Source organism: Perissodus microlepis, chromosome 22, assembly GCF_051167445.1.
Source record: "Perissodus microlepis isolate ML-2025 ecotype Zambia chromosome 22, ASM5116744v1, whole genome shotgun sequence".
NCBI lineage: Eukaryota > Metazoa > Chordata > Actinopteri > Cichliformes > Cichlidae > Perissodus > Perissodus microlepis.
This window is the reverse complement of record NC_140481.1, coordinates 7,183,716-7,206,392: the sequence shown is the minus strand read 5'-3', so window position 1 is coordinate 7,206,392 and position 22,677 is coordinate 7,183,716. Positions and strand designations below refer to the sequence as shown.

The 22,677-nt window shown below is 38.9% G+C and overlaps 1 protein-coding gene across 3 annotated transcripts in view; it reads right to left on the bottom strand.

Annotated features, from left to right (window-relative positions):
• The window catches only part of khdrbs3 (KH domain containing, RNA binding, signal transduction associated 3), a 151,700-nt gene that overhangs the window by 66,802 nt on the left and 62,221 nt on the right, over positions 1 to 22,677 (bottom strand). For all 3 annotated transcript variants that reach the window (XR_014799300.1, XM_084920195.1, XM_084920196.1), the window contains 2 exons: positions 13,393 to 13,511; positions 4,784 to 4,900 (listed from right to left, as the gene is read on the bottom strand). Coding sequence is in view for 2 of the 3 variants with exons in the window: in XM_084920195.1 (XP_084776321.1) it covers positions 4,784 to 4,900; positions 13,393 to 13,511 (236 nt within the window). In the remaining variant the exon portion in view is untranslated. The remainder of the gene's footprint in view (positions 1 to 4,783; positions 4,901 to 13,392; positions 13,512 to 22,677) is intronic.

Sequence of the window (22,677 nt, the reverse complement as noted above, 5' to 3'; positions counted from 1 at the left end):
TTTGTTGCTGTTGTTTTGTTTTGTTTTTTGTTTTTATAAAGGAATGAATGAACTGAGGAAAGAGCAAGTATAAAGCATGAGGCCTTACCTTGCAAGCAGCTGGTTTCTCATGACAGCAAGATTGCTACAGTCCATCCTGCCAGATATCATGTTAGCTGAGCAAGAGTTAGCTTGAACCAATTAGCATTCTAAGTGAGTGAGTTGCAGCTACTTTTTTGGAAAGTACCTTTTCAATTCACTTTAACCTCCTAAGACCCAAACTCTTTCATGTCATGCATTTTTAATTTCCCTTCGCTATTTGGGTTGATTTGGACCTGATGAATGTAAAAACAAAGAATTACCAGTTTGTTTTATACCTGATTTTTGTTTCTGAGAGAAATGAGATCCACATATGAGGACATTCGTTGTAAATTTCGATAGAACAGTGGCAGTATAATGTCCTTGTAAGTGGATATCAGGCCCTTGTAGAGCAAAATTGAGTATTTTGGTCTAGACAACCCAAAATGTGATGTCCACATATGTGGACGCCAGGTCCTAGGAGGTTAAGATGGCAGCTAGATTTCCCGTTTAAAAGTCCAGTTCTGTGAGTGAACAAAAGGATGACTTTATATGTGACCTTACGTTTATTTAAAATCGTGGCTTTATTTTGCTATATAGTGTTTGTGCACTTAAAATAAAAGTTTAAGCACTCTAACCCAAAGCGTCTTGCAGGGTTTTTAGAATACTAGGGTACAATACAGAGCAAAATAAATCATATAAGTCTACAGAGTCTACGGCACAATGCTTTGGCAAGTCTAACCAACACCACCTTTACCTTCAAGGAAGAAAAAACAAGGTAAGCTCAGCGAATTGGCTGACTCTGCAGAAGCCACAGTGACAATACAACACCACAGAAAACTGTACCAAAAGGCTCTAAAATTACTGTGCTACTTCAAATAAATAAAACTATCAATCAATGAAAACAACTATAGGTAGAAATAAACTGTAGCAAAATGCTGTTGAACTCAACGTTATCTTCCACATTTAATCTACGAGTTTATATGATTAAGTGGTTCATCATGTTAACTTGTTAATGAATTGTGGAATGATTAGCCATGTAGTGTTGGTGGTGGAGCAGAGTAACAGCTTGCTTATTAATCCTGATGCAGAGCTTACTAAAAGTGAAACAAAGGAATTGTGACTGTTTTATCTTTTAGGAAAATTAAAGAGTGAGCACAGTTCCCAGGGAGGAAAATGGATGAGTTAATCACGGTGCTAATGAGAAGAGGGTGGGAAACACAGATGACTTTACATCATCCTGCTCTGACAGCAGCAGGACAACTGAGCTGCTGTAAGCAGGAGCGGTGACTCCCGGCTGCTCTGGCTCCTTCCAGCTTCTCGGGACTCACATTCTTGTGAGCACATCAAGGATCTGCAGCAAACATTTGTGTAGTTATAGCAGTTCTTGCAGTGTCTCTGCCACATGTAAGAGCTTAAAAGCAAATGAACTAAGCATTGTCTAGTTTCACCCCCCAAGAAGCAAGTCTACAATTACATTTCCATGGGGTGAAAACGGTATATTATCACCTTTCCTGTCAGTCATATGTAACCCAGAGGTATGGTGCAGTATGCATTTTATCATTATAAATAGAAATGTGTCCTTAAAGGAAGCGGTTCTTCACTCGGCGTGTCTGTACAGATAAGACAGCTTTGTTTTCACTTGTCTAGAAAAAGCCTTTGGGGGTCTCTCTTTTTGCTCTGCAGTAGCCCGGCACCCTGACCCACGCAAGGGCACAAAACTACAATGACACACACCGTGAAGCTGAAAACAGAGAGTCAGCAACCAGCTCAACATGAAGTATTCGTTTTGCAGCAACGGTATATCCCTCACCTAAAAAAAGAGAGGAAGCACTAGCTTGAGGAGCGTCCCTGACAGAAAGCTGTCAGGAATAAATCCCACAACGGTTCTACGTAGACAGGTGAGGGCTGCCGAGGTCAGCATATCGCCATAACAGATCTTTTCTCCCACCTACTCGAGAGGAGTGTACCATCAAAGACTATTGATCACAGTAATCAAAAAGAATGTGCTGTATGATAGCAAGAGTCATCGCCATCAACAAATCACCTCTGACAAACAGAGGGGGAGAGGAGACACAGACAAGCCAAGAGAAGTCGATTTATTCCCAGTTAAACACTCCTGTGTGCAATCAATCCGGCTGCTAAGGATCTTCTGTTAGAGCCATTTATATCCTCTCTTTATGTGTGGACATGATCGGGGATGATAGAAGTCATTAAACTGGATTGTGTTTGGAATTTCAAGCTATACCCTCTTCACAAAATCTTTTTTCTTCCCATGAAATTTGGTTCGAATCTTCACAAAGACTCAAAATTTCTATGAAAACAAACCCATAAATCCAGATAGTGTTTTTTCCTGTGTGCGTGCTGATTTGACTGCATGTGTTTTACACGCTACGAGAGAGACGAAGTATGTTTTGAAAGATGTCAGGCGTATTTGGTGATCCCCAAGATCATTCCCATTTCCATAAACTTTTGAAATTTGTTTTCCAGACATAGTTGTTTTTGCATTTCTCCAATGGAGCCTAGGTGACCTGAGAGCTGTCAATCAAGCAGAGATTGTAGATACGGGGGGTGATCTGAGACAAACACACTTATACAATTTCAGATCAGCGTCTTCCAATTTAGAATGAAAAGAAAATGAAAAAGGAAAAACTTCTTTTATTAAAAACACTCCCTGTGATTCTATTTGAAAGCCTTAGTAAGTGTGATGTGAATGATATTAGATAATTATTGCAGCTGATATGGGACAACAGCAATTCTATTCTCACCTGCACATATAAAACTGTATATACCACATTGTGCTTTTGTTATTATTATTCAATCTTACTGTCATTTTAAAATAAAGGTTTCATTACTGATCAGTCACCCCATGCTAATTCTTTACTGACAACCATCAATAATTACTTTTTTTTTTTCAAAAAAGGGAATTTTTTTAGTTGACTTAAAAACGCGTAGCTAGGGTTAGCATTGTTACTGATGATGATGACGTAGACCTCAGAGGGTTAATTGACTCCTTAAAAAAAACTCATTATGTTTGTTTTTTGTGATTGTAAACCACATATATTTTATATTTAGATGAAATAAGTGGAAGGGATTAGCAATTATGTAAAAACGTAGTTTTAATTTTATAGGCACTCATTAATGGCCACCTATTATTCACAGCTATTTACAGTTGCATTTGTATAGTTACATAACTATGGATGTGAAGACAGATCTTAAAAAAAAAAAGAATTTGATGGACTATTTTTTTTCTTTTGAGTTTTCTAAAATAAGCACAGGGTCAAAAAAATATACACAGAGTGAACCTCATATCTGAATTCATTGTCTCTTAGCAAATTGCATCTTAAAACTTCTTACTGACCACCCAAAGCTCTTTATATTAAAATCTACATTCACCTTTTGAACTCTCAGTGCACTTAGGTGCTTTATCCATCTTGCATGCATACTTACGGTTAATGTAATAGAAATACTATAAAACCTAACCTGTGAGGCTGATCCTGCAGCTTTAAACTGATAGCTAAGTTATGGCTGTTGCTGTCGTGCCACTGTGAAGCACAGTCTACTTATTTTCAGTCATTTAACATCAGCCCTTAGTCTTAGTATTTTTTATCAGGTTGATCAAATTTCAGCATATTTTATCATAATATTTCAAGGAAGTTAGTGATAATTATGTTTCTGACGATGCAGAAAAGAATATTGAATGTTTTATTGGTGACTGCAGCTTGCAGGAGCAGCATTTATTAGAGCAAACAAAAGGCAGGGCGTTCTCCACCCTGCAATCAGCTACTGTCTCAAATGACACACTATTTAATTCAATGTACATATACAGTACTATCAGAATTCTGAGGTAGTCTGAACACAGGGAACTGACTTGTGACGGATGCAATGTAGCCAGAAACCCAGGGGATAATTCTAGCAGCAGTTTGCTTTATATCACCTCAGCTTTACTCATCCAATAACTTCTTGTTATTGTGGCCAAACAATGTAATCTTTGCCTCGTCTGACCATAAAAACTTTCCTCGAGAAGGTTTTTTCTTTGTCCATGTAATCAGTTACACATCTCTTGCATAGAGGCTTCTTCCTTGGACAACAGCTTCTCAGTCTATGGCAATGATAACCTCATTCAACTGTACACAGTGACACAGGTGTTCCAGGCCTATGCCTTGCCGGTTTATGGGTTATTTCACACCATTTAAACCTCGTCCGAGCTTTCAGATCTTAGCCAAGTGGTTAAACTCCTCAGTAACTTGTACAACAATTTGAACTGTTGGTCTTGGTACATGCAGTTCTTTAGAACTGATTAAATTATTCTTGACTTGTCTAAATCCACAATCCTTCGCCTTGGCTCTGACAAGCTGAAAGATATTTTGGAAATTTCAGTGCCACTGATTTTAATAATCTAAGTGGGTGTGCGTACAAAAAGCTTACAATGTCTCTGGGAGGCCAAAAAAAAAAGTTGAGCAAAGCTGAGACAATAAGACAAAGTTGTTTCATGTCAGTTTATTATTTGCTCAGAAAATCTGCATTTTATGAAATGAAAAAGATGGGCTCCTCACATTCCCCCTTTTCTATGGGAGGCATTGCTTAACTCTAAGGTTATATCCTGTTCACTTCAAATCTTTTTTAAGAGTAACAGCAGAGCAAGTTAAAATGGGTTGGAGGTGAAAGAGAGCAAAAGGAGCAAGGCAAGCACGAATAAAAATGAAATAACCGACTGGAGGGTTACCTTCTCTTTGTCTCTCATGGATCCTTTACCGAGAATTGACATCTTTGTGAGAGTGTCCTCCTGTAGTCTCTTTAACGAGTTCCCGCGTGGCCCGAGGAGTTTGCCGACAAAGTTAAACTGCAACAGAGAGCAAGAGAGCACGGATCAGTCAGAATCTGTGTGTTTGAGATAAAGAGCAAAGACTTTTATGTCAGTCGCATCTGGTTCAACCACAGATTGAAGCTAATGAAAACTTGTCAGTGGTTTTCCTGTTTCATATTTTGATAAAATCACTGAGGAAGCATTTCTGAGATGTCTTATCTGAGGTTCACAAGGTCACCTTTTCATGGGCTGTAATTTTATAGCACAAGAAAAAGCTGTGTGGCTCCGGCCAAAAGTCTTCAAAAAAGAATAATAGCACATGACATTCAAAAGGCACTGTTGCAAGGTTCGGTTTCAGGAGTGGCACAAACACCATGGTAAAAATATCAGTGATGAAGTTGGCATACACATGTTTCATATCTCATAATTACTAAACTGCCAAAAAGATCAGCACTTCCAGAAAATAATGCAGGACTTCTTTATCTGTAAATAAAACACGGGACCTCCACCAGCAAGGTTTGGAAGCTGAAGGTGAAAATCTGGGAAAAGGTGACCTGGAGTCAGGAAACTGTAAGAGAGGAGTGGAAGAAACCGAGTAAGGATTTCCACACCATCCCCACTGGAAAACTCACCTCTATACAGTACATACATCTCTTTGGGCAATAAGCTTGTTGCATGTTATCAAATAAACTCTTAGAAATTATTTTCTTTTCAAAATTATTGTCTTTTATTCATCTTAAAAGTTGATTTCTGCAAACTTTCATTGTCATCTTTCAGATAGGATTCTTGACCATTTTCCCCAAAACCAGAGACACTAGTTTACACAGGCTCAGTAGTAGCATCTCCTTGTGACTAGAACAGATCGTTTTACTTTAGTTTTTGTTTCAATCTCAGCTTTTGGTTTTTATAATATAAAATGGGGAACATCTGTGAGATTTAAGTACAATGATACAACACAAATTGTTTCTAAGTACATACTTTTCTTTTAGTTTCTTTTAGTTTTTGTTTCATTCTGTAGTTGAAACAACTCGAAACAACTTCATATTTTTCAGTGACTAAAAATGTTTTTCAGGTTTTATTTCTTAGCTTCTTAGTTCAGTTAACTACAATAACCTTATTTCAAAGTGATGTTATATTATGTTATATTACATTATGATTTGTTACCAATATTTGACACAATGCAGACTGCCAGGTTGGAAAAAAGTGAGCTTGAATCTTGATCTGAACACTGAAATTGTCTATTTAACAAAAACCAAAAACAACTTCTAACAACCAATGCAGAAAGCCAGTGGGACAAGAAAGCAGGAAATACTGAGTGCAACGTACCAAAGAAAAGACTGAGGGGGAATATGAGACACACACCAGAGACAGGGACACTAAGGCATGGGTGAACTCCAAACAACAAGGGAAGAAAAAAAAACAGACAACCACGTGAAGAACTTTCCCTCAACATAAAATTGAATAACAGCAAGAGAAAAAAAAACCCTGAAATACATAGATATATGTTATTGGGAGAGATGATTTTGATGTGAATGAGCTAGCCAAAAACCCCAACAGGCAGCATATAAAAGAAAGAAATGACTCTCTATCCTAAGTGCAGTTTTTATTAACAAACTTGGGCAGCCAGTTTTATTTATTGTTAATTTTGCAGGTGATGAAGGCATAAGAACATCTCTCATGAGCTTTACCTTGTCAGTTGATGACATTCTCTCAAAGATTGGTATATTTGAATATAAAAAAAAAAAACAGCCAGTTTTGTTCTACACCTCACCTATATCTCTCCTGCCTTTTGTTCTGAAAGCAAGTGCTTATTAGGAAGCTCCTGCCAATTCCTGGGTGAAGGATTTGAGAGGCAAGCTTTAGTGATTCGCTCTAATGCAGTAACTGACTGCTGGGTTTTTATCCTGGCCAGGCTGAAATCCAGCCGCTCTCAGATACAGTGTGTTCCTCCAGCTTTTGTAATTACACCGAGTCCTGTGCCTGGATGTGATTGTACACTTAAAGTAAATATCATCCCTCAACGGCCAAGCCTGGGGACGAGTCAACTCCTAAAATATATCACGACTCTGAGACAATTGTGACAGAGACTATTTTTAACACTAAGATGTGCCATAGTTACATAGTGCAGGCGCACAGACTTCTGGGTAATCTTAGCTACCTAGGTAGCATAAAAGTCTGTTAACAGCTGGGGAGGACTCTGTTGCTAGATTCAAGAAGCGTAAAGACAGACGGAGGATGAGGAGAAGAGATGCTCAGAAATTTGTGACTGAGAGAGGAGCGGTGACTGTTCAGTGGAGGTTTTTAAGAAATGAGAGTGATTCTGCTTTCGTCTAACGGGTGACCAAATACTTCAAAAATACACGAGTACTCATTTTTGGCCACACCACCGAGCATTAATTTCAATGCCAATGAGCGTGATGATGAGGCACTGGTACTGTAAAACAATAAAAGAGGAAAGTAAAAACCACAGGGACATGAGGAACTGAACTTCAAAGCAAAGCAGGAGGTAAACCAAGAATATACTCAAACAACAGTTATACACACAGAAGGGGGAACATAAGAGTCACGTGAAAAGAAAGGACCACTAAGAATTCCAACTACCATTGTCCTTCATGTAAATATGTAAAAATTGTGTATGTTTCTGTTCTGTCTTGTGTACTGTTTGTTTGTATATGTGTCTTTCTTGCTGCTGTTACACCCAAATTAAAGGATTATTCTATTCTATTCTATTCTACAAGCATCAATCATCACAAAAACTCTGACAAAATGAATTGTCAGGTGAAGAATATTCAATTCAAAATTATCTACGCAAACAAAGCGCGCGCCCCCTCGAAAGGAATCGAGTTTACAAAAGGATGATGAAAGCAGACAGCGGCACCAGGGCAAACAGAGGGTGTCAGGAAATGTTGTAAATGTGCTGAGTTTAACCGATGTCCTGAGCATCCATCATTTCCACCTGGATAGAGCTTTGATCATTGAGCTGTGCCGTCTCCTGAACAATGATTTGCGGAGCCAGATCACACAGTTGACATCTTTGCGCATTACTAAAGCTTTTATGCACCCTTTCCTTCCTTCTGACAGGTTGTGTATCGGACACGACGTCCGGGATGTTTGTGTAGATATCTCAGTCCTCTGGCTACCAACTGTGTGTACCCACCGATGGGTAAAAACGCTTGAACAAGCAGAAAAGAGTATTTTCTGATCAGGAACAAAGCGTTGCTGTGTATACCGTGTACAAGTGTAGTGTAGAAGCCCTATCAAATGTGCATACATGGGCATCAGGCAGAAAGCAAAAAGAAGCTAATTTACAGGGAGAGAAAATCAGATGGGCTGTGAAACAGAAATGAATGCAGACATAAATTTACTCTGCTGGCAGAGCAATTGAGGCTCAGTGGAATAAGGGACACAATTAGAGAGAAGCTGGCTTTCTGCTGAGCTGAGAGGACAAATGCCCTTCTTCATTTAGATACAGTGTTTTCTACAGAGGACAGTTTAAAGAGAGACAGAATCTACTCAAAAAGAAACGTGTCAGGGTGCTCTTCGTTTGAATTCAGATCCTACACACTGTCTCATTAGTCTGCGCTAACCACACAGTCTACACCTGAAGAAATCCCCCCACCAGCATCCTCTTCAAAACCACGTTACACTAATTAGACAAATTAACGTTGCATTTTGTATCCCATCACTGCATTGGATCTTTTTGTTGCAACAAACAAAAAAAGCACAAAAACAGAATATATGAGGCTCATCAGCAGAAAATCAATTTCTGAAATAGTTATTTTGATCATCATTTTAGAGGAAACAATATTCTCTGTTTTTTGGAGGGTTTTGTTGCTCTTTCTATGAGTGCAGAGCCATAGTTTAATGAAGGAGCTGCAGAAAGGGTTAGAAATGGCAGACAGTGATGGGGGAAAAGATATTTAGGGCCTCAGGCATTTATATAAAAATGGCTTTAAATGCCAAAGCATTTAGTTTCCAAAAATAATTGGTCAAGTTTGAGGCCAAGCATGGGTATTGAAGATTAACACTGACACAGCTAAAAGCACAAGGTGTGGATTACCAAGTGGGCGAATTGGCAAACCTCTCTAGGTTCTGTGGTAACACTTCACTTTGGTCATTTTTTATGATATAATATATACAGTACCACTAAAACACATCATGTAGTTAGCTTCAAAAGGAACTCAAGTTGGGTAGCTAAATATGAGAAATTATAGAGTACTGTGCAAATCTCAGTGGACCTCAACATTATATCAAATATTTACTATATATTCTAACATACTTGTTAGAATTGCACAAACTCTGTTAATTGCATTCTAAGCTGTAATTGTATTTCCCGTTTTTCAGTAAAATATAAAAGAAATGAATGATGGTCCAAGTCTTTTTACATTTATATACTATTCTTTAAAAAACTGCTGCAAAGATCAGGTTCACTGATAAATAAAAATGTAGCACTCCAGCTAATAAAGCCATGGTTATACGTATCACTGAAGGAGTCAAGAAGTAGTGTTTGGTACTCAAGCTAACCAGCTAACTAAGTTAGGCCATAGAGGGAAATCAGAAGAATACTGACACATATCACCTCATTTATTCTCTGGACATTTTGGGGAGTTTGGAGGGTTTTGTGACCTCGTCTCTATCCTTAATGATGAGTTCATATATATATATAATCTGATGCCTACGTAGACGTTTTTTCCTATAATCTGGCCATAACAATGTCAGAAACCCCTCACTTCAGAAGAAGTAGAAGAAGAAGTAATGAGTTAGCAGGAGGGTGCCCCTTGAGCTAAAGCAGCTTGTATTAGACAGTGAATGAACTAAAGTGTTGCACCAAGATGAAAAATATAAAGAGGAATAATTTGTAAGTGCTAATAAAATTAACATGCATAATAAAAAATGGGAAAACAATACTTCACTTGCCAGTAGAGATATTATAATACCAGTAAACAGTTTTGCATGTATGGTCTCTGAAAACTTTCAGATGAAATCATTTTCAGGGTGCATTCTGGGTTTTCAAAAAAAAAAAAGCAAAAAGCTTCTGCCATGATGTGTTCAATATTGACAAGCAATGCCTATGTTTCTTAAAGCTAGTTTAAAGCCAGCTGTGCTCAAGTGGTGCATGCACATTCCTAAATTGTGTTGCCTTCATCATATAACCCCACAGTAAACCTGTTTTAATGTAAAAGTGTAGCAGGACGAGCTCTTTAAAGAGGAGCAGAGCAGCTCATTTTTGCCCCATGGCTATGTAGCAGCTTAATCCAGTCATGTTACACTAATGTTACAGACAATATAGTGACATGATGTAATGGCATGTGTTTGGAGTTATTTTAAGTTTGTGGCTGTTTAAACAGGGATCATGCAGATTTGCTTTGTACCGGTTTGATTAAAGCCAGTAAATGTCACAGAGAAGTCTTAATCCCGTTATTTGAAGACATCATGAGGCAGTCGGTTCATCTGCACACATCTCCTCATATGGACCGTACTCCACATATATAAGTCTATACTGAGCAAATAGCTGTAATCCCTGCTGTTTATCAGATATCAAAATCTGTCTGACTTCCAGTGTGATTGATGCTTTGGGGTTTGGCTAATGCTTCCGTTATCAGGAAGGATTATATGACTTATGAAAACCTGCCCGGGCTTCTGTAGCCGCTTCATGTCATTAGACTGTGTGAGAGGATTGTGCTGCTGCTGTCTGTAAGCACCAAAAAAACAACCTGATGTATTTAATCACAGGTTGTCACTTGCTGCTCTGTTGTGCTGTTACTTGAATGAAAAATAAATAGATGCAAATACACAGACCCCTCCCTGCCAAAAAAAAAAAAAAAGTTAATTGTTGCATCTTGGCCCAGCTTGTTATCTGAAACCAAAAAATTGTGGATGATTAGAAAGAATAGGGGACACAGGAAGAGAAAGGATGTCTGATTAATCATGCTTAACTTGAAGGGGGCGGGAGTGGTGGTGGGCACATCTGAGCTCTTTTCATCATTTGCTGAATGTATTACTGCAAGTCTGGCGAAAGGTGTGCGCACAGAGAGCCAGTGCCGAGTGATTGTGCTGAGGACAGCAGGACAGGAGCGACAGCAGAAGGATAAATCACAGCTCCCAGCCCAGAGAAACGCCACAGTCTGAACTGGAAATAAACCGGTGGGACTCCTTACGCCTCACTAATGACCTGTGGTGCTTTGTGCCAAAAGAGAGCTTTCTAGGAGAAGGCCTACAGAACCAAGAAGGGTACAGATGAGCTCTGATAGCGCATCGACGTTCAAAAGGTAGAATATTTTTAGTTCCTGGGTAGGCGTGACATTATGTGTCATAGTGATTTATGTCGACAAGGGTTCGATTAAACGTAAAAGACAGCTAACTTAACAGTACTGCCATGTTCACAACACCCCGCACCACATAGTGGATCCCTTTGTAAGCGTCATTCTTTCCAGTATTTTAGAAATTCTAAATAATTCATCAGTGTTGGGTATTAAAAATCACTGCTGACACACGGCTCTATCTCAGCCTAGAATTTGCTGCATGGTGTCCTTGCCTGCTTCATTTTGATAAAAAGCTGTGTTTGCAGACGATGGATTTAACCTCTCTGCACGTGCTCCTAAACGGCCATTTGGAAAATGGCAGTGCCACTTCAATGCCAGAAGCCAAAAGGTGATGCTCGCAGCTCAGGAGAAAAGCCATTCAAGTCAGACAGATCACTCTTGCCACTGCTACCTGTCAGATAGAACAAATTGAATTTGTCTTCCTCCGGTGGCTTGTAGGAGCTCTAAACAGCATATTAGTGGCTCTACTTATCAAAGTTGTCAAAGCAAATCTGTTTAGCTGTGAACCTGGGAGACTCAGATCAGTCTCAGATAGCATTACACACATATGTATGTCGTACACAGGCAGCGCTAATTGAGATTATTTTATTTAGCTGAATTACTTTGAGGTTTACAACAGAGTGCATCTTCACCTTACCTGATGACGAATGTATCGTCTTTCCACAGTACAGACAAAGACTTTTATATGGAAATCTAAACTAAATGTGGTTTTACTTTTTAAACACTTTGAGTTCATTTGACTATTATTTCAACAGATTTTTAAAAACATGAATGAACATGAAATGTGCTTTAAACAGCTGCAATGTCTCAAAGGCTTTAGCTAGCAAAATGTTAGCATTACATGCATTAATATCTATAGAATACAACTATGGAGACTGCATTAATGTAACATACAGTACGTATTGATAAATTAGATTTGACTCTATTTGAATTCCTGGTGTATGCCTATACAATTCACAAAATGCATCTATCTATAGTTTGTCAAGGTTCAGCAGGGGATTCAGTCCTTAAAAATATATGAAATCCCTTTTAAGCCTCAGACAAATTCATTAAATAAAAATTAAAGAAAGAAAAGATGGAGCAAGCAGATTTTTAAAGTTTTAAAAAGATGTTATGAGGGACCATATTTTTTGCATTTTTTGGTAAAAAACTATAATATTTCATTAAAAAGTACATAAAGTGTTAACTCCTGTTTGATCTACAGTCTTTCACAAATACAAACTAAGTGCTACGTGTGAAATAATAACAATAATAAAGCATGGTGTATCGCTGATGTTTATATGCTGAAATGTCACTCTGAGTCTGGTGTTGAGATTGATGAAACCAAACCTAGAGGTTTGTTGGTTCAGCTTTGTCCTCTCCAGTGGTATACTGAAGGTTGCCGCTATCCTTCCCGTGGGGGCTGAGATGAAAACTTGAGTGATGTCCCCCAACTAGGAGCAGCCCTCTCACTTTTACACCAAGCCTCCTCATCACGCTCCCAGTGGGAAATCCCTGTCACGCATCGAGCTTGTGGCTCCAGTAAATGTAGCTGTCGATGAAGGCCCCTGCTAGCGGGTGAGGCTGAAGTGCTCTCAAATGTGCCAACAGTATTATCGCTCAAAACGGCTTTACATGGAGGTCATTGTGAAGCCGACCGTCCTAGACTCTATATTTGTGACTTATGGGCCACATTGCAATCACGCTCTCCCCATACAATTGATAAATTGTCATGAGAAAAACAGCTTCTAGAGCTTGTAAAAGACCCAGAATCTCCCATGTTTCACAAGGAATCGTTTGATATTCAATAAAATGAAATCCACTGCGAGGTTATTCATTGACAAATTAATATACAGAGGCATCACAGCGTCACTGACCAAGGTCAACACAAAGGAGAGTTTGGTGCTGGAGAGAGGAACAATTAGAATTAAAGTTATACATTTCAAAAGCTTAAACAGTTCTTTAGACAGAAAGTAACCTCCCTAACATCGTCCTACCCCAGTTCTGTCATCCGACTCTCTGCCTGAACACCATCTACCAGATATGCTACATCTAATAACATAAAGCATCAACAAAAAGTGTCAAGTGGCTGTTGGAAGGAATTTAAATCAAAAGTAGAGCCACTGTAGTTGACTTCATTATCTATAAATAACGCAATCTAAAATTCTCTATCTGTGCACATCACATTCTTGGAGAAGTCTCTGGTGGTGATACCATAGCACTTACTTTAGGAAACTGCTTGACTGGTATTAAAACTTTCTGGCCCAGTTTCATGTTCTTGTTGATGACGACATCGATGAACTTCTCCTCCTCCTTCCCCTCGTCTTTCTGAATTTTTTCAATCTCTGGAAAGAAGCAAGAAAAAAAAAAGATGAGCCTGTGTTGAAAAGCATGAACTTACAGGTCTGGAGCAGCAGAGAAGTACTAATGCAAAAAATACATATCTTCACTGAAAGAATAATTGAAGTTTCTTTTATTTTGGGATGCACTGTTTTCAGTACAGGAACAAGATGAAAGTACATGAGTATACAATAGCAGTTAGCCTTGCCTGTCATAATGCCTGGAAACTGCTACACTGGCTACTTGTGTCACACAGTAATGAACACAAAACTCGCTTCTGGTAAAAGCTTTTTCTTCAAAGTCTTGAACTGTTCAACCTCAAGTGAATGCTGCTTCTCAAATTGCTGAGAAAATGTCAAAAGGCTCCTTAAAGTTTTTCAATTTGACACATTAGGATTGTGTCTTTTGTTCAAAACCCAGCTACAGCACATTTACAAAACACACAAACACAGAGTAAATTGTTACTAAAAAGCAAATATTTAGGTTTTTTCTCCTCTGCAAGAACCTCAAACAATTTTACAAGTAAAGCTTTGTTTAAAGGACATGAGAGTGTTTTTCATGATTTTCTCCAACTTTTCTAATACACAGTAAAAGCTATAACTATAAAACTGTAAACTATAAAATTCCACATTGCAACCTAAAATTGGGCATAAATGAAAGAATATGGAAATCTAGTGCAGTATATTAAATCTTTTTGCGTCACTGAGAAGTCATTTAGTGTTGTTCTGAAAAAATAATGTTTTAACGACCTCAAACAAAACAAGTGTTTTAAAGGTTGGAGATGATCCAATGGAAACTAAACCCCTGACCCTATTACCGCGAAGCCTTGCATACTAAAACGGTATTTTATTATGTTTACTCATGTGATTAAGCAGAATTGGCTGAAATCTGTGTCTTTCAGAAGCTGTAAAAACTTGAGATTTTAAGATATATTTATGCAATGTGTGATTTTGTGAACATTTATGGCATCATTGTGATGCCATAGGGCTGCCATAGAGTGCGTTTAATAAAATGTGTTTTACAGCTCTCCATATGGTTTCTTGAATTTTTTTCAAGGTCAACTTTGACCTTGGGCGCTAACAATGAAGGTAAAGGTCAAATGCTTAACCAACCTAGGTACTCATGTCCCCCAAGACCTAGTATATTGTTGTGAAGTTTGACTAAGATCCATGAAAATTGTGGGTAATACAAAGTTTTGACCTTGACCCGATTTTCACCAAAATTAAATCAGCTCGAGCTGTCATCACACAAAATGTGAAAACGATATCTTGAAAACTGTGGGTGCTAGACTGGTAGCAAAGACAGACAGCACCGATTACATACAAATAAACATAACTGAACCAGTGACAGCAGTACAGTATGTTCTGAGTCAGTTTTAAGTACTGACCTACTTTAAATTACTTCTGAAAACACATTTTTTACAGTCTTATTTTTTCATGTGCTTTTATTATATGTGATCTTTATCTTAGATTTCTTTTTTATTGCCTGCTTATAATTATTTCCCACTGATATATTGTTATTGTATTATTCTTTCTGCTTTCTGGCTTTTGTTCTTTTATTGGTATTCATAATTTCTCTTGCTATTTTGTGTTTTCCATTGTGTATCCTTGTTTCTTGTTACTTCTTGCACACTTGCTAAGCCAAAGGTTGCTGGTTTGTTTCCAGTAGGAAAGGGCATCTGGTATAAACCTCTGTCTAATTGAACATGCAGCGTAATCCCTTGTGGCGAGGGAGCAGCTGAATGTACCTGATTTTTTCGGGTGGTGACTGTTTCCACTAATAACTTCACCTGTGAGTCTGAATGAAATTAAACCCTCACTAACTAGTTCTTTCTACTGTTTCCTTGCAGTCTGTATTTACGCATTAAAATGCCAATAAAGGTTTGCAGTCACGTGAAGAAAAGCAATTTCTTCACCTGCTCTTATCCACTGTTGCTTTGTTTTGTTGTGAGAGTGCAAATGAATGCAGAAGAAACTCAAATGAAAGCTGTCTGTATGCAGGAAAACTGTTCCGTCTGCCACAATCTTCTAATCATATAATTTCTTGTAAACTTTGTTGCAGGGTGACAGCAGCCATCCACCTTTCTCATTCTGGCAGAGAAAGCTGCAGCATGAAGGGTGAGTCAAAAAGGGGGTGCTCATTTAGCTCCTAAATATTTTTGCATATTGAAATTGTTAATACACAAAAAGGTGCTCAAAAGAATGAGCACCTCTATGAGAGCAGAAGCTTTGGCAGGTGTATGTTAACACAATACCACAATCATGCCAGGAGCAGCTGTCCCAGTAAATTTACCCCAAACTCAGACCATTCGGTGATAAAGAAACAAGAGATCTAAATGTCTGGCTCTGAAGGCCTCACTTACAATGTTAAATGTTAAAGTTGCAGACGGTACAATTAGAAGAAGGCTGAACAAGTACAGCTTGTTTGGAAATGTTGCCTGGAGCAAGGCTCCAGCAAAGCATCTGAACAACTCGCAAGACTTCTGGTTACAAGACGAGACCGATGTTTGGCCATAGTACACATCACCACGTTTGGTAAAAACCCAGACACAGCATATAAGCACTATCACATCAAACCAACTATCCAGAATGCTGTTGGTGATTTGGGCTTGAAGTCACTGAATTGACTCTAACATGCTTGGTTTGTTTGGTAAATCTCACTGATCATAATCTGTCAACAATAAAATCATTACTTAATTAAATTATGACATTTGTTTGTATAATACAAATTAGAGGCTCCATGGTGTAATGGATGACACATTTGCTTATCTTACCTCACTGTGACTCCTGTGATGCATGTGTCACATGAATTTAAGGTGAATGAATTACTAAATTACCAATAAACAGTATATAGTATATATAACAAGTGTTCAAAATTCATTATTACCATGATTATAAAAAAATAAATTGAGATGCTATTGGGACTCTCTCTGTGGGGACACAGGTCTTTTCTAAGCCCGGAAATGGGAAAGAAAATGACCCTCATCAGTATATTTTTTACTGTCCAATTCTTAGTTCCCTTCAGTATCACCCATCTCACCTATTGGCTGAGTCACAGCCATCATTAATACTTTCTAATTTGAGCAGAGACACCGATTTACTTGAGCACACACGACATGCGCTACAGTCCCTTTCATGTTCCTGTGGAAAAAAATGAAAGGGAGGACACTGGCACTTGCACCTCCAGGCTACCAAAAATACTGGCTGTCACGCCTCTTCTTTCGGGAGACGGAGACTTTGATGTATTTGGAGATGTAACCTTGAACATTTAATCAGATGGATAACATCTGTGTTTCAGCGCCAGGAAAATGGTTTTGCAGAGAGGTGCAGGAGGGGTCCGCGACAAAGACTCGGGGCTAAAAGCCCAACAGGAGGAAAAGGTGAGGGAGAAGGTGAACTCCATCACAGATTTATGTCTCCCGCACAAAATGATTTTCAAACAGGACAAAAAAACATTAGATAAAAACAGAACAATCGACTTTTGTTTTTTTGAGTCGAGGTTTACGAAGACGACTTGAGAATCTGATCTGACAGTGATTAGATGAAGGCAAAACAAGGTCTGTTTCTGTTTCTATAAAGTTGAACACACTCTGGTTTAACACATCACATGAGCAGATGCACCGCATACCCGTTTTTCAATTACAAGAGCTGACCATATCAGCTCTGCAAACTAGAAACTGCGAGCCAATTGTGATTTCCCAACAAAGCTCTGCAGCATTACATTAGCAGAATGTAATTAAAACCTTTGATACGAGTTTTAACGGGGATAAAAGAAGTATCAGCGAGATGGAGATATCTTTAAGCTTTGGTTTATCCCAAAGGGGGCACGGAGTTAATGTTGTCTTTTTTCTGAGAAAAAAGACAACATTAATATTAATGCATCCACTAGCAACATGCCAAGACAGAGTTTCCTCCTTTCACCAGGCGTTACGTTGGGAAACAGTAAGTGAGACTGTGATTCAACTGCATTCCCCCCCTCAAGCTTACAGCACAAGAAAACGCTGTATTTCAAGTCCAAATGAGCCCCAACAGGGCAGTGCAATCAATCAGCAGGTGTAACAGGCAGCCAAAACAGCAGTTTCAAATGAGCTCACCCTCTAAACATGGCATCAGAATCAGCTAGTGCAAATTAACCAACCACAGTTTCCTCCAAAATCCTGTTTGCGGCACAGAAATGTAGAAAATGTGGAACTGAGAAGCTCCTCCACCTCAGAGTCCTGCTCACACCAAAGGGATGAAACATGCATCACTGACACATGCAGTGTGCCTGTTGTTTTCTTTTTTCTTTCCTACCAGCTCTATCAGATTCCTCTGTTCCAACTCAATTTGCTTGTCTATGCACGAGGCACGACAAAAACTTCTATTGAATTTTCACCCCAACTTCCTGCATCTGAAATTGGTAAATGGCCTGTATTTGTATAGCGCTTTTTCTAGTCCCTAAGGACCCCAAAGCGCTTTACACAACCAGTCATCCACCCATTCACACACACATTCACACACTGGTGATGGCAAGCTACGTCGTAGCCACCCATATGGAAAAGATATATATAAATCTTATAAAGTTTGTATCTGTCTTGTGTGAAACTTGTATGAAAAGCATACAAGAGTAAAAACAGATATAAGATCCCTTGAAAAATTATATAATGAAACTTGTATGTTTTGGATACTTACTAAAACAATATATGAAAGTAATGAGAAAGTGGCCACTTTCATGAGTAAATCATGTAAGCCTTATATGATTTACTCATATAAGTTTTTACTATTTCTTTTCCATATGGGCACAGCCACCCCGGGGCGCACTGAGGCGAGGCTGCCGGACACCGGCGCCACCGGGCCCTCTGACCACCACCAATAGGCAACGGGTGAAGTGTCTTGCCCAAGGACACAACAATTGAGACTGTTCAAGCCGGGGCTCGAACCGACAACCTTCCGATTACAAGGCGAACTCCCAACTCTTGAGCCACGATCGCCCCTTGTTTATTAACGGTACGCTCTCAGAAACAGGGGTACAGTAAGAGTCTCCCTGCAAATAAAACCTACATAAATGTACCATCTCAGGCTAATTTTCTGGACCAAAAAGGTTCCAAACAATTAAAAGTTACACATGTGTTTCCTGATACTGCAACAAGAGACTAATTTTACTTTAAGTTTTTAAAGATTTTATTATTGTCTGACCCTCGTTCACAGCATGTCTTTTGTCTTGCCTCCTTCCTCTCAACCCCAACCAAACAATGTTAAGAAGACTTGACCTCTGACTTGACCTTGAGGTTTGAGATTTTTAAAAGAAACACCTATGGTATCAATGTGAAACTCCTACGGCACTTCACATTCACAAGCTTGGGTGTCGGGGTGGCTCACCTGCCCGGCAGGTAGACAACACCATCAGCCTTTTACAGCTGATGTATAAAAAACCTACAAGGCTACAAATCAGGGCTGGGAAATTAATCAAATTTTGTATCCAAAGAATTTTGAAAAATAGTCATTTGCATAAGCATTTTTTTTTTTGCATTTATAAGAGATAGAAATGTTTCTATCTCTTATAAATCAGCTGCACCCCATTTCCTTTAGATTAGTACACCTGATTTATACCTACGCACTGTTTAGTTCAGCCCTAATAAAGATCTCTAAAAGACAGCCTTCTGTCAAATAGATCAATCTATAGGAAACATAACTCCCAAGGTGAACCTGAAAAAGGATCTGTCCTTGTCTCCAGGTACAGGGAGTGCAGAATTATTAGGCAAATGAGTATTTTGTCCACATCATCCTCTTCATGCATGTTGTCTTACTCCAAGCTGTATAGGCTTGAAAGCCTACTACCAATTAAGCATATTAGGTGATGTGCATCTCTGTAATGAGAAGGGGTGTGGTCTAATGACATCAACACCCTATATCAGGTGTGCATAATTATTAGGCAACTTCCTTTCCTTTGGCAAAATGGGTCAAAAGAAGGACTTGACAGGCTCAGAAAAGTCAAAAATAGTGAGATATCTTGCAGAGGGATGCAGCAGTCTCAAAATTGCAAAGCTTCTGAAGCGTGATCATCGAACAATCAAGCGTTTCATTCAAAATAGTCAACAGGGTCGCAAGAAGCATGTGGAAAAACCAAGGCGCAAAATAACTGCCCATGAACTGAGAAAAGTCAAGCGTGCAGCTGCCAAGATGCCACTTGTCACCAGTTTGGCCATATTTCAGAGCTGCAGCATCACTGGAGTGCCCAAAAGCACAAGGTGTGCAATACTCAGAGACATGGCCAAGGTAAGAAAGGCTGAAAGACGACCACCACTGAACAAGACACACAAGCTGAAACGTCAAGACTGGGCCAAGAAATATCTCAAGACTGGTTTTTCTAAGGTTTTATGGACTGATGAAATGAGAGTGAGTCTTGATGGGCCAGATGGATGGGCCCGTGGCTGGATTGGTAAAGGGCAGAGAGCTCCAGTCCAACTCAGACGCCAGCAAGGTGGAGGTGGAGTACTGGTTTGGGCTGGTATCATCAAAGATGAGCTTGTGGGGCCTTTTTGGGTTGAGGATGGAGTCAAGCTCAACTCCCAGTCCTACTGCCAGTTTCTGGAAGACACCTTCTTCAAGCAGTGGTACAGGAAGAAGTCTGCATCCTTCAAGAAAAACATGATTTTCATGCAGGACAATGCTCCATCACACGTATATTTGTGAATGTGGAGATGTTATATTGGTTTCACTGGTAAAAATAAATAATTGAAATGGGTATATATTTGTTTTTTGTTAAGTTGCCTAATAATTATGCACAGTAATAGTCACCTGCACACACAGATATCCCCCTAAAATAGCTAAAACTAAAAACAAACTAAAAACTACTTCCAAAAACATTCAGCTTTGATATTAATGAGTTTTTTGGGTTCATTGAGAACATGGTTGTTGTTCAATAATAAAATTATTCCTCAAAAATACAACTTGCCTAATAATTCTGCATTCCCTGTATAAGGGTGTAATGACTGTAGCCTTGTACCCCTAAAGGTACAATGAGGTACTTTATTTCCTGACAGTGTAGCATCAGAAGTCTTTACTCTTGTTACACTGGCTGTGCTTTATGTGAATCTCTCATTCAACAGAAGACGGCGACTCGTGAAGAAATTCAGTGGGTTGATAGAGCTTTTGAAGCCAATGTGTGTCAGTTGCTCCAAGACCCAAATGGAATAAATTAATGAAACATTGAATTTTGAAGATTTCCTTAAAACATCTTGAGGAGCCACTTGGCCTACATATTGTTGAATATGTATGTACATCCTGTTCCCCTGATGAGGGCTGTTGCTGCTTAAACATGTCGATTTTTTCATTATTGCTGAAGAGCAGCTAAATTCTTTTTTTCAATTTCTTTGCTTCCACGGTTATGTGAAAACGTAAGAAGTGGAAATCTTTCACTCTATTTCATTATTACTAGATTGGAACAGCGCCTACGCATGAAGGTTATATACTCATATGATATAAAATGTTATTTATAGTTCTAATTTCACAGATACATTGGAAAATATGTACGCACCTACATTTAATAAAAGCATCAACATTTTTAAATTATAATCTGGTGTTCATAGATTAGATGCCAATGATTAGAACCTCCTTAAAAGCCGCAGCGTAGAACACGGGTTTAATAAGCATTAGTAGGATACCATCATCTGATGAACGCAGGCCGCACAGCTGATAATAACTACTGAACTGAGGCCATGACATGGAGCCGTTACTCTTCCACTATTTGTTTTTTATGCTACATCCCTGTTGGCTTGTTCACAATAACCGCCATATATAACATCATACAAACTGCTTATGCTCCCATAACTCAACTAGACTTTGCTTCTTTCTTTGTTAGTCGTTGGAGCCAGCTAAAGATATCGTCATAATCCTGGTCCTCTGGCACAGCCTAAAATCTCTCTCTAAGAAGTGACAAGAGGAACATGTTTTATTTAAACCTGGTGCTCATCTTTGCTGTAGAAGTGTTTGGTGTCAAGAGCGAAAGATCTCTGGTGGCTTCATATAAGCCTGGCAAGAGATTTAAAAGGATCTCCAAATCATTTCAGCTGAAGAGTTTCACTGTACAATCTTCTACATGTAGAAGACTGCTGCTAATTTGACCAGGACAAATCACCAACAACAATAACTGTTATCTGTGGCACTCCTTTGTGTTTCTAGTTTCTTGCTTCTTCTTTCTTTCAGTGTCCCCCATCTCTGTCTTCTTGTTTCCCGGAGTTTCTTCTTTTAGTTCCTTCCTACTTTATATTCAAGGTAAATTTTCTCTTATGTTTTAGTGTTGTCCTTTCCAGCCTTTGTTTATTTTCCCCTCTTTTCCAATATTTTTCCAGCCTTCATTGCTTCTACCTTTTCCAACTCCTTCAGCTTTTATCAGTCCATCTATTTGCCCTCTTCATGCAGGAGTTCCTGTTTTGTTTGACCGAGCCTTTGGCTTCACTTTTTTAGTTATCGGGTTAAATAAAGCTTTATTTTCTGTTTTCAAGGCCTCCCTCGTGTGTTGGCATTTGGATACAAAGAAGTCTCAATAAACCCCCAAAATTTAATCATGTGTTCTGAACAAAGAAACACGAGGATCTAATCTTCACAGTAACACAGGAATCAGAGTGAAAGAGGGCCAATCCACACAGACACTATGAAGACCCAGACATAAGAAGACATGGTAAAGGTTGAAACCCCAACACATAAGTGTAGTAAACAAGGATCTTGGTCCAAGAATGGTCCTACATTTACAGCTAGTATATATGTGTACACAGAGAAGCCTTTTGTTCTTCAGCGATAAGAAAAAGCAACACGTTTCAGCAGCAATAATCCCCATGAGGGGAACATGATATCCATATTTAGTAATGTTTAGGCCAAGTGGCTCCTTCAGAGCTCACAGAGCAGAATGTCAGAGGGAAGCATAACTTAAGAAAAAACTTCAAAACTCAATATTTTATTCATTCAATCCATATGGGTCTCTGTTCAGCTGAGACATAATATTGGCATAAAAACAGCTGAATACTTTTCATTTTCCAACTTCACAAGTCAAGAGTGTTGCTGAATGGTGTGCACAGAACTTGGCAATTAACTTGAAGAGTACAAAACAAGAAAAATAAAAACAGAGTTAAAAGAAACTGAAAAAGCACAACAGCACCTCTCTTCTCCATGTGCGTCTGCTCTTCCCTGAGCCCCT